Source organism: Carcharhinus amblyrhynchos, chromosome 9 (genome assembly GCF_965287045.1).
Source record: "Carcharhinus amblyrhynchos chromosome 9, sCarAmb.v2.hapA, whole genome shotgun sequence".
NCBI lineage: Eukaryota > Metazoa > Chordata > Chondrichthyes > Carcharhiniformes > Carcharhinidae > Carcharhinus > Carcharhinus amblyrhynchos.
Window position 1 is genome coordinate 37,698,693 of NC_137332.1, and position 17,950 is coordinate 37,716,642.

Below are 17,950 nucleotides of genomic sequence, written 5' to 3' on the forward strand. Positions count from 1 at the left end.
TTTAATTTGATTTTCTCTATCCCATTTAAAAACTTAGTTTGCATCACCAAATGTCCCAAGTGCTATATTGTGTTGGCTTGTGCATCTCTCTTGTAACAAACCACATTGATTTCAAATGAGAAGGTATCCCAAGTCCCAGAAGGGTAATTTGGAACACCAGTTCATAGTGAAGTATGTTTTTTTTTTGTATTATGTAAGGAACAATGTTCAATCCAGTTAGGAAGCAGTCTAGTCATTATATGAACAATTAATTGAGAATATTTATTAAAAGAAAAAATACACTTCAAGAATGACTATAATAGTCCAACACCATTTAGGGATACTGATTGCTATACATACCATTTTACATTAGCCTATCCCTTTGTCCCCAAAACTACCCAGGTTTTCCTGATCTCTGAAGCACCCCTTTTTCCAGACAACATCCAGTATTAAGTAACTCGGAGTTACTAAGGAGAAAATAATTACAACAAGGTAACCACATCTGGCAAATAGTCTTCTGTTTCAGCAAAGGTGGAAAATGGCTCTCACAGCAGACTACAGCTGCAGTTCTGATGTTAGCTGTGACCTTCTCTCTTTTTAGGTGTTTTACAGTTATACTTATTTTATTCATTCATAGGACATGGGGTCTCTGGCTGGCCAGCATTCACTGCCCATCCCTAGTTGCCTTAGAATTGAGTGGCTTGCTAGGCCATTTCAAAGGGCAATTGGGAATCAACCACAATGCTGTGGCTCTGGAGTCACGTGTAGGCTAGACCAGGTAAGGGCAGCAGATTTCCTTCCCTAAAAGGACATTAGTGACATAGATGGGTTTTTCCAACTATCGACAATTGTTTCATGGTAATTAGTAGATTCTTAATTCCGCTATTTAATTGCATTTGTCCATTCAGGCGAAATGAAATCCCATACTGAATGATTTCATCACCTAGGTTAAAAGGCACTGACAAATTGTCAATCTGTAGATTATCCTGATTTATCCAGCACTCTGTAAATTTTACATTATATACCCTAGTGTTCTTACACGTAGAAAATTTGCCTTACAATGGGCATTTTCCACTAACAATTGGATGTTAATCACATTTTAGAAGCTCCAGCTAGTCTGGTCCATTTAAAAGGGGAATGCCTGATAGCATGAAGTAGGTGTTTTCAAACTGGGGTCTGTGAATGGCTTCCAGAAGATCTGCAAAGCTGGTGGCCGCCAAGTAACTTGCAGATGGCAGTCTGAAAGAAGTAACAGACCAATTTCAAAAGTAACTGCAGCAATGAAATAGGCCAATCAGAGCCCGGTCTCTTGGAGCACTGGGTGCTGATAGGGTGATATGAGCATCCAGTGATCTGAAAGACTTTTTTCCAATTGACTCATTTGATTCATTCTACCTTGTTGTTGCTGCTAAGGAGAAAAGCCTGCATCTAACAGCGAAGATGGATTCAGAGACAGGAGCAGACAGCCAGAAGAGGTGACAAGAAGCAGTGGTGTGTCTTTGGGAAAGGAGGGAGAGGGAATTCAGATCTCAGAGGCATGGGTGAGAGGGAGAGAAAAAGGGAGGGGGGGAGGGGGAGAGAGAGAAAAAAAAGGGGGGGGGGTGAGAGGGAGAGTGAGAGAATGGGGGGGGGGGGGGGGGGGGGTGGTGTGCAAGTGTTTGAGAAAGGAGATGTGGGGAATGAGGCGCAACAGCGTGTGTGAGGTGCATGTGAGCCAGATCTGTTTGGTCTCATTAAAAATTGCAAGTAAGACTTGAGTATTGTTTTAATTAGTTACGGAACTTTGTAATTATTACCAGATTACCCACTCCGAAAGTGAGTTTTACTTCCAGGAGCTAAATGTTAAGGGAGGTTGTTTGGCCATGGGTTAATATGAGGGATGTAGCAGCAAAAAGGTATTGACGTTGTAAGAGTATTAGGGAGGTCACTTGGGTTCTGTGGCTTGAGATGTTTGGAAAACCTTGCTATAGGATTAACAATATTGTTAATTTACTGCTCCCTCCTGTTTTAAGTGGGCCAAATTAGGCTAATGAAAAGACACACACACACACACACTATATAAAAAACATTAGCACAATACTGATATGGAGTCTCAGACTAAAGAATGTACTAACAAGAGACTGTCAGTGTAAAAGGCAGTTTGATTAAGCAAATATTGCTCATTTAAACATGTATTATTTCTTCAGCCAACAAGCCAGCAAGGTTTGATGGGATGAGGCACTCAAAAGGAAGCCATAGTGGACTGTTGATTGTGGGCATTTTTATCATTAGATGTTGGGAACAAAATGGCTTCCAATGCCAACTCAATGAATAGAGCTACACATAGTCATGCTGATAACACAGCTGCTGCCAGACACTAGCAATTTCTCAGGGCCTGGCTTAGTGACTTGAATATGAATCTGTGGGAATAATTACTTTAACCTCTGCTTGTTGCTGGGCAACCAAGGGAGGTTGTATCTGAAATTAAGGACAAATAAGATCCTATGGAGGTCAAGATGTAAATTACTATTGGCTGGAGTTGCGTAACAGGAATGGTTATTGACTGAATTGTATTAATATTTACTGGATTATTCCCACCGGAACAGTGGGAATTAAGATTCTGAGAAATGTATAATTGGCCTTACCAAAGCAGTGTATGTTTAGAGTGGTATTGAGTTTGTCAGCACCTCCTAGTAAACTGCTGAACCATCTAATATCATTCTTCCATTGGATCGATTGGTCAATAAAGACACATCTTCGAATCAGGACAGAGTTCGCGAGTCTTTGTATTTAGCTTAAGTTTTAGTTATACATAGCCTCAAAAGAAAACTCCCTTCAACATCCCCCAATCAAAGGTGTAGGTAAAATACTGCATCACTCTCAACCATGTAGAAATTGCATTATACTTAACTGAATGTTAAGTAAATTGATGTTTTGCAACAATTTATATACCCATTTTAACATCAGAAATTGGCACTGGAAATTGCAACCTCTACCTACAACAAGAATATAGGAGCAGAAGTACGCCATTTGATGCCTCAAGTCTGCTTCACAACTTAGGTCATCACATTAGCCACTATCGTGGTCAATTTTCTACCTTAAACACCATCTTCTCACACTTCCCCATATCCCTTGATGATATTGGGATCTAGGAATCTGTTGGAAACCTTTGCTTTAAACATATTGAATAACTGAACTCACAGCTCTGAGGCAGAGAATTTCAACGATTCACTATCCACTGACTGAAGAAATTCCTTTTCAACTTGGTCCAAACTGGCCTACCTCTTATTCTGAGACCCCTCCATTAGGGGAAACATCCTTCCTGCACCCACGCTGTACAGCCCTGTAAGAATTTTGCACACTTCAATGAAATTGCCTCTCATTCTTCTAAACCCTAGAGATTATACGCCCAGTCTCTTCAATCTTACCTCATGGGACAATCTGCCATCCCAGGGATTAGTCTGGTCAACCTCTGTTACACTCCCTCTATGGGAAATATATCCTTCCTTGTGCAAGATCAAAATTGCACACAATATTGCAGGGGTGCTCTTGCCAAGGTTGTATACGACTCCAGCAAAATTTCTTTACTCCTATACTCAAATCCCCTTGTAACGGAAGCCAATATATCACTTGCCTTCCTAACTGCACCTGCATATTAGCTTTCAGCGACAAGTACACCCAGGTTCTTTTGGACTTCAATACTAAGCAATCTCTTTCCATTTCAGAAATGCATGCCTTCTGTTTTTCCCCTAACAAAGTGGATAACTTCACTTTATATTCCTTCTGCGATTTTCCACTCAGTCTGTCTAAATCTCCTTCATGACTCAATTCCACCAGGCTGTGTGTCACTAACGAACTTGGAAACATTACAACTGGTTCCCACATCCAAATTATTGACATAGAATGAGCTATATCCAAATCATTGATATAGAATGAGCCCCAGCTATTTATGAGCGCTGATCTTTGTGGTACCCAACTAGTCAGCCTAAAAAAGGGCCTGTTTGTCCCTACTTCTGTTTTCTGTCCATTGACTAATTCCCAATCCATGCCAGCATTATAATCCCAATACTATGAGTTCCAACACTGCATACTACTGTGTGGGACCACCTTGTCAAAAGTCTTCTGAAAATCCAAATATACCACATCAACTGGTTCTCCCTTATCTATCCTGCTAGCAACATTCTCAGAAAAAAGCCAAATAAGTTTATTAAACATGATTTTCCTTTCATAATTGGTAAATCAACTTAATTTATCACATCCTTTAGAATATAGTTTCTAGTATTTTTCCTACTACTGATGTCAGGCTAAGAGGTATGTTCTTGTTTTCTCTCTCCTTTTCTTAAAATAGTAGAATTACATTTGCTATTTTCCAATATATAGGCACCATTCCAGAACCTATTGAAGTTGGAAAGATGACCACCAATGCATCCACTATGCACATTGACTGTCAACATACAATTTTGTCCTCAAGACTGCCAACTGCACTTTATGACTCTGGCAAGCTAAGGTATTACAGAGTCACTTCTGCCTGGAATGTTTCAAGAATGGAAGTGTAATTGACGTCTTTACAGTTAACGTGTCACAAATCGTTTGAGTAACACGCCATAAAGATGCCCCCATTTATCTGTTTGCATCACTTTGAGCTGAAAATTCTGGGCTTCATGATGGAATCAAAAAAATTAAGCAACATCCATCACCAAAAAGTGAAGATATGGCAATACGGTTCCAGTGGATCATTTACTGAAGCAATTACTTTTTTTTTTGTCTATTAAAAGGTTGGTGGATGCTCCAAAAACAGTTTGCAGATCATTTCAATTGTTTCAGGAAATTTAAAAAACTTGATCAGCAGGAAGTCAAATGTGATAATAATGCAACTGAAATTAAAGTTTGAAAATCTTATTATCCTTTACGACAGTGAAGCATGGACATTCAAGGTAGGATATAAGCAATATTCTGTTCTTAAAGTCATGAAAAATAAGTATAAAATGATATATTCACTCTCTTCATAAAAACAGCAAAAGAGACAGAGAGAGACTCAAGATTGGGAGATAACAGAGGGGAAATGATGCCACCTTACGAGAATTCAAATCATGATTTCCTCATAACAATGCTGGTTGACAATGTCAAATATTTCAACATGGTTTAATGTACAGCTATAAGACAGTATGAAACTGTATCAAATGATTGAGAATTAGTAACAATATTGGTGGGATCTTTATGAATGCATTTTTTCATAAAAATGTTGCACATTATTTTGATTTGTATGCACATTCATGAGACCCCATGTCTTATCTAAAGTTAGGACAATAAGCCAAATGTTGATTGAAGAAATATTATGCCATAACTTTCTCTAACTCAATTAAATAATGGTATTGAGGGGGCAATGGGCCATGAGATTACTGGCCCAATCATTCACGAGATTTAAGGATCAAGGAAGAAATGGGGGAATGATGGAGATGGAGAGTGAAATAGAGTACAGTAAATTAAAGTTGAACCAAAATACAGAAAAGAAATAAAAATTGGACTGATAGGAAAATAAAGATGGAAACCAAAAATAAAAAATGTTTCATTTCATCTCCAAAAACAAATTTAATACATGCAGCAATGAGATTGAAGCTTTTCAACTGGGCCTCTCTCATCAACTAAGCAGGCAGCTTTTCCTGGATGATTGTTGTTGGACCTGCACTTATCCAGGCAAGTAGGAAGTATTCCATCACAGGCCTGACTCGTGTCTTGTGGATGTTGGATAGCTTTTAGGGGTCAAGAGGGGAATTACTCACCACAACATTCTCAGCTCTTGTAGCGTATATATGTGATTAGTGCAGATAAGTTTCTAGTCAATGGTGACCTTGGGGTGTAGATGCTGAGAATTGAAAATTGGTAATGCAGTCGAATATCACTGGGAGATCATCAAACTCTCTCTCTTATTGGAGACACTCAAGGCCTGACACTTGTGATGCAAATGTTACTTGCCACTTACCAGTCCAAGCCTGATTGTTGGTCAGGTCTAACTTCATGCTGGCATGGATTACTTAATTATGAGGAAATGTAAACCATATTGTTGAAAAACATACTTACACTCTTAAATACAAGATCTAACTTGCTCTGACAAATTTAATCAGAAAATCGTATGCAAGTCCAGAAACTTCTTAAAAATCACAGGGATGCTAAGGGTGAAAATCCATCTATGCTAACCAAATGCCAAGCACTATAAACCAACCAGTGGATTCAAGAGATTCACAACATGTAGAGTGTCATTCATCCCCAGAAATTGTTGGTCAATAATACATGTATTAATATGCCAATATTTTTATGCAAGACTTGGCCCAATATCTCTTTTCCCTATTTACTCCAACAAAATATAGTCTATAAATCATAAACAGACAGACACTTTAAAAGATAGTGAACTATCCTATAAATATTGAAAGAGTTCTACAAGACACTTACATTAAGCTTATCAAGGTTTACTCTCACAAATTAGGTCTTCCAATTTTATTGTAATACTGGATAGCTTGATCTGAAACTGGAAGCATCAAAAATTGACAGTACATTTTGGGATGGTTTGGTTTCTCACTTCTGAGCGTTATCTAGTCATTACTGAAAATTTGAGTTCCGTGGGTATCAGATGAGGCAGGATTGTGAAACTATTCTGTAGAACAGCACCACAGCAAGGATTTACCATCTGCCACAGAAGGGAGAAAACCAGCAGAGAAATCCAGTTACGACAATTTCTCTTATTTCAGACACCATCTTCCCAATTTTGTCCTTGTTCCTCTCTCAAAATGTGCAAACCCAGATGGTGAGTAATTACAGACAATTCAGTTGTGGGAGACATCAGCCAAATCTGACCTAGTGGTGGAGGCTGCCTCGCTAAATATTTTTAAGACACAGGTTGATGGGTTTTTGATAAGAGAGGGGATTAAGGGTTATGGGGAGAAAGCGGGAAAGTGGAACTGAGCAGCGACAGATCAGCCATGATCTTATTGAATGGCGGGGCAGGCTCGAAGGGCTAGATGGCCTACTCCTGCTCCTATTTCTTATGTTCTTATGTTCTTATCATTAGTTAGCAAACAGATGCAACAACCGTACAGATCTTCTTCTTTAGCAATGGGATCCAAGGCCAATTATAACATTGCAATCATTATCAACTAAACGCTGTTAAGAAAACATGCAACTCAGCTGAGACCTTTGTTAATGTAGTTCAACATATGGAGCACTTATTGACTATCATCTAAATTATATTTCTATTTCCAAATTCAAGGAAAACTAATTTTAAAAGCAAAATATTGGAAATCTGAAATAAGAACAAAAATGTTAGGTGGGATGGATAATAAATTTATAAAAAATATTTTTTCCTCAGCCTCTTTTATGCAATTCCCAATATCAAGTTGCAGAATATTAGTGACCAACTTTCTGCTTTCAGTTCCAGACGTTGGATGTAGTCAGGGATCCTGAAAAAACTAAAATTTAAAAGAGCTGACTTCAAATGAACAAAATACCACCAACTCTTAGATTAAAATACTGCAGTATTTATTCAGGACATACAGGAGTCATCAGAAGCACAGAAAAGGGTTATACAAAAGCAAATCACAAACTGGGAAAGTAATTAGTTACTACAAATAGAAGATATCAAAATGAGAAGTTTCCAAGATGAGATGGCTCTCTTTTCTTCTTCTAAAGTTATATTTTCTAGATGATCTTTTCTAGAAATGAAAATGCCAAAGGAGGGTATACTCATTTTTCAACAGTGCTATAACACCTATACCATGTCTCCATTCAACACGGAGTCTGTCAAGCCTACAGTCCAAAATAAGACCATTCATGCTGTCCTTGGTGTTCCACATGAATCTCCTCTCACCTCTTGGATGGAGGACAGGTGAGAAAGGTTATGTGGAGCATAGACACTGGCAGAGAACAGAATACTCATCTGATCCTTTTTCTATCTATACATAGGGTTGATAAAGAAAATGAAGAATTACTTCTGTCTGTTGGAGAATCTTGGACTAAGAGGTATAGTCTAAGAATTAGAGTCTTATCTTTCAGACTTGAAAATTAATAATACATTAATAATAGCATGCAAAGGGTGGTAGAAGTTTGGAACTCTCTTCTGCAAACTGCAATTAAAATTAGACTGAGACTCATAGATGTTTGTTAACAAAGATATTGAAAGATATAATGCAAAAACTGGGTATACAGATGGATCAACTATGAACTCTCAGATTAGAAGAACAAATGGGAAGAGTTAAATGATCTACCCGTTTCCCAATGTGTCTATGCTATTTGCCTCAACTACTCCTTCAGCAGCACATTCCATGTTCTTACTACTCTCAGGATAAAGTTTCTCCAGTATTCCTTGCTAGATCTATTGGCGTACTTTAGATGTTTATGACCTCTAGTTTTGGTCTTCCCCAAAAGTAGGAACACTTTTTCCATACCAAACCCTTTATTAATCTAAAAAGACTTGTTATTATGATTCCTCAGCCTTATCCTCTCTCGAAAAAAAATCCCCAGCTTGTCCATCTTTCCTGATGGTTATAACCTTTCAATTTTGGTATTGATTCTTGGTTCTGCCTCTTCAATATTACTCTATACTTTATTTTCATTAATGTTTGTGAAAGAAGATAGATTTTAATACAAGTCAATTTCTGCATATCATAGAAGCAGAATGCTACAGCACAGAAGGAGACCAATGATGTCCATGGCAGTTCTGTGCAAGACAACTTAGCAAGTCCTACTCACCCTCCTTTTATCCCCAGAGCTTTGTAAATATTTTCTCTTAAGATAACTTCCCAATTCTCTGAGACTGGGGTTGAATCTACCTCCGCCACACCCACGGGCAATGCATTCCAGATCACAAACACTCCACCCACAAAGAAAAGTTTTAAATCAGTGTCTTCTGGCTATACAGTCCTTCTCCCTATACATACTGTCCAGTTCCCTCATGGCTCAGAATACCTCTATCAAATCACCTCTTCTCCAAGTAGAGCTACTGCAGCTTCACCAATCTATCCATCTGAAGTCTATCACTCCTGGAATCATTGTTGCAAATCTTTTCTGCACCTTTTCTATTGCCTTCACATTCTTCCTGAAGTGCAGTACTGAACGGGACACAATTTTACAGGATCCTGTGGTCCCCAACCCCTCCCAGCTAAAAAGATCAGTTGGGCAGGGCATCCTTCAACAACTCTGCCTGTTATCTCGCTGCAATTTAACACAGAGCAGCATTAATTGCTTTAAGTGGGAATCTGCCTCTGTCTCAACAGGAAGGCCCACAGTTGCCATTACAAAGACTACAGACAAGTCCCACCATGTCAAAAAAAGTTCACGAGAGGTCCATATGTCAAAAGGTCAAGGGTCACAATCATGGCAGTGACAGCCCAGGACGAAGAGACCACAGGATGGGTTAAGACAGGGAGGTGTCCTGCTTTTGGGGGGAATTGCCTTTGATGGAATTGCCTTTGATGGATGCTATGGCCCAGCACCCACCCATCTTAAAAGGTGGATCAGCCACACACGCTCTCCTCCAACCCCCTTAAAATTGCAGAGGTAGGGTTGATGAAATGGCCCACAGGCAGCATTCAGGCCACCCTCAAATTTTACAAGCCTCCACGGCTTCAAACTTGCCAGTGGGGAGTGTAATATCTAGCCCAATACTCCAGTTGAGTCCAAATCAGTGTTTAAAGCAAATTCAATCACAACCTCCTTGACTCTGTACACTATTAGAAAGGCCATGGTCCGGTATGCTTTGTTAACCATTTTGTCAAGCTGCTCTATCACTGTTACTGATTTGTGCATGAATAACCCCAGCTCACTGCACCGACATCCTGTTGCATTTTTAATTGTATATTGCCTCTCCTCATTCATCCTATCAAAATGAATCATTTCACACTTTTCTACATTAATTTCATTCGCCACTTTTCCATACATTCCACCAGCATCCCTATTTTCTCTTGGAAGTTTTAAGACCGTACTCTGCACCGCTCATGGTAAGTTAATTTTGAATTTAAAATCTAATTTCTGCAGTATGACTATATACTGGTCAACTAGTGCAAAATTCGAAAGGAATACTGGATTTACTCAACTGACTTTGCAACGCAGATGTGCACTCTGTGCAGCAAAAAAAAATGGAAAAGCATGAAGTAAAATTCTAGTGATCAAAACAATAAAATTTCTTCTGTAGCTCTGACTTCCAAGGGCCCTTTTTTAATAGCAGTGTACACTAAACACTGTAGCTTTGAATACAAACGTTATGCAGTCCCAAAATTTTAACTTACTCAGACACTAATATTGTCTGAACAAAATATGTATATTGTACCAAAAGAGGTTCAGATGATAAAAGTTATTTATTCTTTGGGTAGGTATGCAACATTTTCCACAAGAAGCAAATTAATCAATCAGACTTTTTTATTCAAATCCCAGAACAAGTATATTGTACATCAGAACAAAATTAAATTCCCTAATCAGTACAATAAAATCTATAGCTTTGAACATTAAATGTTGTCATCTGCCTTAGGAGATTTAAAGAATACAAGTTACATCTAAAAAGCAAAATTAACAGGCAAATGATTATTTACTTACCAGCAAGCAATGCATATTCACTGCAGTTTTCTCAATTACATAAACTATTTTCAACCTGACAGTTTTTGCTTCCACACCTTTCTTTTCCTCATTCTGGGAGTCCAAAACATCCTGACATTCTCAATGGAAATGTTAAATGGTGGGTTCACAATCACAAGTGATAACAGAAAACTGGAATGACAATGCCTTACCCTTCCTACCGGAGAACCACAGCATACAGTGGCGAAACATGGCAATAGTTGGTCAAATTAGCATTACAGAGCAGTAAGAAAAAGCAATGATGACAAGAAAATGAAGGATAGAAGACACAAATAATGCAGATGGAAGAAATTGTAGGTTTGTAGGACATAAGGCTCCACCTTAAAGCCAAATGCTGCTTTCAGCTTTCTTGTTAATGCACATCTGCAGTCCTAAGTAGAGACACAACCCTGCTTGGCTCAGTCGCTGTCCTGCCCGCGCTGTCAGTCCTCACACTGCAGAGCAGCAGTTAAAAGAATACCCAGCAGTTCAGACTAATGCAAACAGAAATGAGCACTTCTTTTCCCGTCATAACTTATCCTTCAATTTTATATATTATCCAAATCCTAGTGAAATGATTCTTTGTTTAACATGTTTTTAATTCAGTGTAGTCAAACATCCACAGTTCTAACCTGCAGATCAAGATCCAGAATGTTTAACACAGTCTGATGGGTGCTTCACAAATAACTGTCAAAATTTCTGTCCAGACAAAATTCCAAGCATCAGTATTCATCCAATCTTTCTGAAATCAGAGTGCTTTCTGTCTTCCCAACGCATGTCAAAATCTTCCTAGTTCTCACCTTGAAAATGGAACGTCTTCTGATCCACCGTGACTGTGAAGGTGCTATCATCCTCATCATCTATACCAATCACAGCTCCCTGTGAAACAAAGAGACCAAAAAGCCTGGTGAAATAAGCAGTGACATCATCAGCCTACTGCACTGGAATGTTAACAGGCTGAGAAGGTAGAGGGAGATACCAAATACTGCAGATCAGATTCACTTGCAGCAATCCTGCCCAAGAGACGTCAGTGAAATTCAAAAGCATAAAAATGTCTAAACGTGCATGCAGCACAAACTGATGGGAAATGTGAAATAAATAATTCATTAGTTAAGCTGAAAGTAATTCAGCAATAACATTATAGGTTTAACATTCACATTCCGAATCAGTACAAGAACAGCAATCAGTGCATTTCAATATTAGACTAAAAAGGGACAGCAGTCACATCTGTATTGCTGCAGCTTTGCATTTTCTGTTTTCAAATACTGGGAAAGGATTCAAACTGAAAATTTGTCCAAAGAAAAACATCCATACTTTTAATAAATCACTTTTAAAAAAAACACCTTTTCAATGTGCTGTTTGCAGATATCTGATTAAGATCAGTCTTGACAGCTTCAGAAATGCTGAAGTTGATGATTTATCTTATGCGAGATATATCTTAATATCCATGCAAATCTTCTCTCTTCAGATAATTATCCAATTCTCTTGAAAGCCACAATTGATTCAGTCTCCCCCACATTCTGAGACAGTACATTCCTAATAGCCTGCCCCATCCCCTTGCCCTTTTTTTTTTAAACCAGTTTAAACTGGTATTTATTGGTTCTTGGCCCTTCATTTTTGCACAGCCTTAATGTAAAGCAACTTCAAGTGCCGCAACAAAACAATGAGCTGTACTGGAGTGACAGAAAACTATAGGAAATGGAATTTTATCTAAATGTGAGGCATGGAGAGGTAGACAGAGATAAAAAAGCCTGGTGGGAACTTGCACAATCTCAGGATGCTCTAAAAATGTTTCACAGCTAAGAAAGTACTTTTGAAATTAAAACAATGTAATATAGGCAAATGCAGACAATTTTTATACAGCAGTGTCTGCAACCAGCAAGTTCAGTAACCAAATAACCCATTTTAGATGTTGGTTGAGAGGTAAATGTTGATCAGCATTTCAGGAGCATTCTCTTAAGAGGAGTTCCACAGGAATATTAATGTTCACCCAATAGGATAGACAGAAGATTGGTTTGACACTGGAAATATAACACCTCCAACAAAACAATATTAGTCAGTGTTGCACTGAAGTGCCAGATAGAATGTAGTTTAAACACGCAAACTTCTAACTTGAAAATGAGTTAGTTAACTCTGAGATGTATGGTTATTTTACACTTAGACATATATTAAACCCAAAATTTAGCATGGATAGATGAATTTAGGTTACTTACATTGTACTGTTCTACTTACCTACCTAGCGCCATGCTGTAGCATGTGTACCAAGATCAGGATTTAAAACACAAACCACTAAAACTAGTGAACATTTGGAAAATGATCCTTAGCTTCAAAATATCGGTAGCGTCACATCTACTAGTCCGTTGTGCTCACAAAATTAGCTCTGTAGGCTTCACCGAAATATTGGCACCATCTCACTTATAAAACAACACGTTACACAGAAACAAGCTAAAATTATCCAGAATAACAGTGTTTGCAAGTTTTTGTTTTAAGATTTGTTCTTGGTTGATCAATAATACAGCTACAATTGTTCTTAAGGTGCACCTATAGCTGCTTTGGGAAAGTAATGAGTCTTTTTGCATCAAGTCATCCCATGGTGGGATTATGTGGGAAATTCCAGGATAATAATCCAGCTTTGAAGAAATGGTGCTGTATAACTGGAGATAGTATGCTGTGCTGTTTGGAATAAAACTTATATAATTGTCTTCCCATGATATCCTTCTTGATATAGAAATCATATCTTGGCATGCTGCGATAATACATCCTTTAGATACTATGCACAGTAGACATAGCATGCCAGTGGTGGTGGAGGCGAGAAGTGAGAACAGCGGCAGGGTACCCCAATCAAATAGCTTGCTTTGTCCTGAATAGCATCAAGCTTTTAGTATTTCTGTGACTGCAACCGTCTAGATGAATACTTAGTATTCTATCCCACGTCTGACTTCACTGTTGTACATCATGATAGGAATTGAGGGCTTGGGAGGCAAGCCAATTGATGCTGAACACCTGAACCTTGCCCTATCACAGCACTCACATTGTTCATTTGGCTAGTCTAATTACTATTCTGTCAATGGCCCAAAGTTAGTGATGTCGTGCTACTTGGCAATGGCAGTGTCAGTGAAGGTTTAGCAGCAGTGTTTGGGCTTTTTCTCCTTGAAGACAGTGAACTATGTAAAGAAAAGACCCCTCGGGCACTGGCAACTCCAGCCTTATAACCCATCTACTTTGAGTTGTTAAGATTCTGTTCTGAAGGTTTCACTCTCCAAAACATGCTACCAGACCTGCTAAACAATGTTCTCGCTAACCTGCATGGTTACACGGCAACTTGAAAGATGCCACCCAGGCCTGAATCTGAAACAAAATAGAAATGTGCACAACCAGACAAAAAAAGGAAAACTTGTGCGCAAGTACACCTGAATGGAGCAACGCTGCTGAATATTTCTAGAATCTTCTGTCTTTGTCAGGCTACTAGATCTGGAATTCCCTTACTAAATCTCTCCATTAGGGGCAATACAATGGCACAGTGATTAGTGTTGATCCACTAGAAGGAACTCTTCAGTTACAGGTAACAAAATAAACAAAACATACTCCAACTTAAAGTGAAAGGTGGAAATAAAGAAGCTTAATTACTCCAACACTTGAGACCTCACCCTCAACCATTCCAAACTCCATGATCCCAAGCAGCTTCTTATTCATAGAGTCAGCTGACCACCACATTTTGTCATAGTTTAATCGGGTCAGCTGACCCTCACAGCATGTTACCGTTGGTCACATTACAACAGATCCAACGTTATCATTGGTTACATTCTAACAGTTAGCACGGCTGCCTTACAGAGTCACAAATCTGGGTTCAATTCCAGCCCAGGGTGACTGACTGTGTGGAGTTTGAATGTTCTCCAAGTGTCTGCGTGTGTTTCCTTCGAGTGCCCCAGTTCCCCCCCCCACCCCAATAGTCCAAAGACGTGCAGGTTAGGTGGATTGGCCATGCTGAATTGCCCCTTAGAGTTCAAAGATGTGTAAATTGAGAGGTAAATGCATGGGATTACGGGGATAGCGTAGAGTAAGATGCTCTGTCAGAGAATTGGTGCAGACTCGATGGCCTCCTTCTAGAGATTGTAGGGATTCTATGATTTCTCTATCTCATTTTTCTGTTAATCGGTCCCTGGGAAGTGTTGAGACAATTTACGGTGTGGATATGCCGGCGTTGGACTGGGGTAAACACAGTAAAAAGTCTGACAACACCAGGTTTTAGTCCAACCGATTTATTCGGTAGTAAACTCACAAGCTTTCGGGTTAGTCCCTTCGTCAGGTGAATGGAGAGTTCTGGCCTCAGGCAGAGCATATAAAGCACAGACGGAACTCTCCATTCACCTGACGAAGGGACTAACCTGAAAGCTTGTGAGTTTACTATCGAATAAAATCAGTTGGACTAAAACCTGGTGTTGTCAGACTTTTTACTGAGACATTTTACTACATAGAAGGTGCTAAATTCATGTTTTTGCTGATGCCAATAAAAGGCCAATGTCAGAGTGGTATACTATAAGCAAATGAACCACAGATGGACGTGGTGGTAATGTTGAAGGAACAAACAATGGGGCAAGAGAAAGCATAATGTCAAGCAAATAATAATCCAGAGACCCAGAATACTCTGGGAACCCACATTCAAATCCCACAACAGCAGATACTGAAATTCAATAAAAATCTGTAATGAAAAGCCCAATGACAAACATTAAACCTCAACTGATTATTGTAAAAACCTATTTAGTTCACTTGCATCCTTTAGGGAAGGAAATCTGCCATTCATATTTGGTCTGGCCTACATGTGACTCCAAATCCAGAGTATAGAGTCATAGAGGTTTACAGCATGAGAATAGGTCCTTCGAGCCAATTTGTCCATGCCGCCCAGTTTTTAGCCACTACGCTAGACCCAATTGCCCTCATTTGGCAGGTATATTCTTCTATACCCCTCTTACCCATATAACTGTCTAAATGCTTTTTAAAAAGACAAAAAAAAAAGTACCTGCCTCTAATACTGCCTCTGGCACGTTGTTCTAGACACTCACCCTGTGTGCGATAACAATTCCTTCCTGGACCCTTTTGTATTGCTCCCCTCACATCTTAAACCTATGACCTCTAGTTTTAGACTCCCCTACCTTTGGGACAAGATGTTGATTACCTACCTTATCTTTATGTTATGTTATAGAATTTTATAAAAAGATCACCCTAAATCTCATACACTCCAGAGAAAAAAGTTCCAGTCTATCCAGCCTCTCCTTATAACTCAAACCATCAAGTCCTGGTAGCATCCTGGTAAATCTTTACTGCACTCTTCCTAAATTTAATAATATCCGTTCTATAATAGGGTGACCAGAACTGTACACAGTATTCCAAGCGTGGCCTTACTAATGTCTTGCACAACTTCAACAAGACAGCCCAACTCCTGTATTCAATGTTCTGACCAATGAAACTGTAATAACTCCACGGAGGCGAAAGTCCCATCACCAAGTTACTTTATTTACACCATACATCTGTTGACAGCCAATTCTCCAGTTACTCCTTGCTGACTCAGGCTGGGAGTCTGACACACCTACTTTAAATAGAGAGCAGAGGCTCCTTGGATTTAACTATCAATTAAGACTCAGGTAGTTCACACTCTCACAAGCCAACCTCATTAGCTTGGCTGAAGTCATCACACTCCTCCCTTTCCACCATCCCCCCACCCCCCAAATTCCAAAGAATCCCCTGGGTTTGCTTTCCACAGGGTCTTTTCCTCCACTTGAACGTGGGGTCAGGATCCTCCAACTCGGCCTCTAATGTTGGCAGTGTGTAACGGTTGGGTATCTGTCTCTTCCACAGTGAACGCTGGAGGTCTGGTTCCTCATCCATTTCAGCTGGAAGGGAAAAATCACTTCAGCTTCATCCTGTCTCTACTTTGGACCCCAAGGTCCCCATCAAGGGTGCAGGGGACGTGGTACTGTTTTGTCAAGGGGAACTCTGCCCGTCTTTAGGGCAGACTTGGCTCTGGAACGGGTGGAAAGCTTGAGGCCTGGACCAAGCGTTTCCTTACCATTACCTCAACTATGCATATTCAGTAGCATACCAGTCTGATCCTGGACTCCACTGTTCCAGTTACCCAGGTGGTCTATTTGCATAATTTCTGACCCAAAAACTCTCTCCCCCACTTTAAAGTGCCTCTCTTGGAGAGTGTTATAGCCCCTGCATTGGGCTTCCTGGTGTCTTTTCACTTTTCCTCCCAGGTTTGGCAAAAACACGCTCAGTCTGGTGTGGAGTTGTCTGTCCATCAGGAACTCTGTTAGCGCAGTTCCCATGTTGGTGTGTGGAGTGGTCCTATAGTCAAATAACCACCTTGAGAGTTTTATCTCTCGTGAGGCCGCTGTCTGTTTTTTTTTTCAACCTAGCCTTTAACGTCTGGCCTGTTTCCTCCACTAGCCCATTTGGTGCCAGGTGATTAGGTGCCGTCTTGATGTGCAGGACCCCATTTTATTTCATAAATTTTGTGAATGCTGAACCATTATCAGAAACTAATACCTCTGTGATTCTATGCATTGTGAACGAGATGTGCAGTTTCTTAGCGGTTGCTGTCACGTTTGCCAAGTTTAGTTTATAGACATTTAACCACTTGGAATGGGTCATCTATTATCAGTGTGGACGCCATAAACAGGCCTGCAAAATCGACATGGAGTCACGACCATGGTCTGCCTGGCCATTCCCATGGGTGCAGCAGGGCTGCCAGTGGTGCCTTCTGCCCCTCTCTTACCCGGTTCGCTATGTCTGCACCCAGACCTGGCCATAAGATATAGCTCCTGGCCAGCATCTTCATTTTTGATACTCCAGGGTGCCCATGGTGTAGTTCGGCCAGTATATCCCAATGGCCCTGCCTTTGGACAATGACCCGTGCTACCCACAGCAGTATCCCATCTTCCAACGTGATCTGCTCCCTCCTGCTCTAGTGTGGGTGGAACTGTGGATGGACTGGTTTTTCCAGTTGTTCTGTTAGCACCAGGTGCTTTACCTTCACCAATAAGGGTCTTGTATCCACTGGCATATATTGTGTGCATCCACCAGGAGGGTATCCATAAAGTTCATCGTCATGGTCTCCTCCATTCTGGATACCAATGGTGGGGTGTCCGGTAACGACAGCCAGCTTAAGGCATCGGCATTTGCCACTAATCCCTGGTCAGTGCTCCAAAATCGATACTGATATGCCGCCAACAATAATGCCCAATGCAGGATCTGGGCTGATGCTATCTGCTTTGTCTGCCTTCAGTAGGCCCAGCAAGGGTTTATGATCTGTTACAATCATAAATTTTCACCCATATAAATACTGGTGAAATTTTTTGACTGCGAAGATTACCACCAGTCCTTCCTTTTCAATCTG

The 17,950-nt window shown here is 40.0% G+C and overlaps 1 protein-coding gene across 2 annotated transcripts in view; it reads right to left on the minus strand.

Moving 5' to 3' along the window:
* osbpl9 (oxysterol binding protein-like 9) overlaps nucleotides 1–17,950 on the minus strand; it is a 218,719-nt gene that overhangs the window by 152,521 nt on the left and 48,248 nt on the right. For both annotated transcript variants that reach the window (XM_080195474.1, XM_080195473.1), the window contains exon 3: nucleotides 11,355–11,433. In XM_080195474.1, the coding sequence (XP_080051600.1) occupies nucleotides 11,355–11,433 (79 nt within the window). The remainder of the gene's footprint in view (nucleotides 1–11,354; nucleotides 11,434–17,950) is intronic.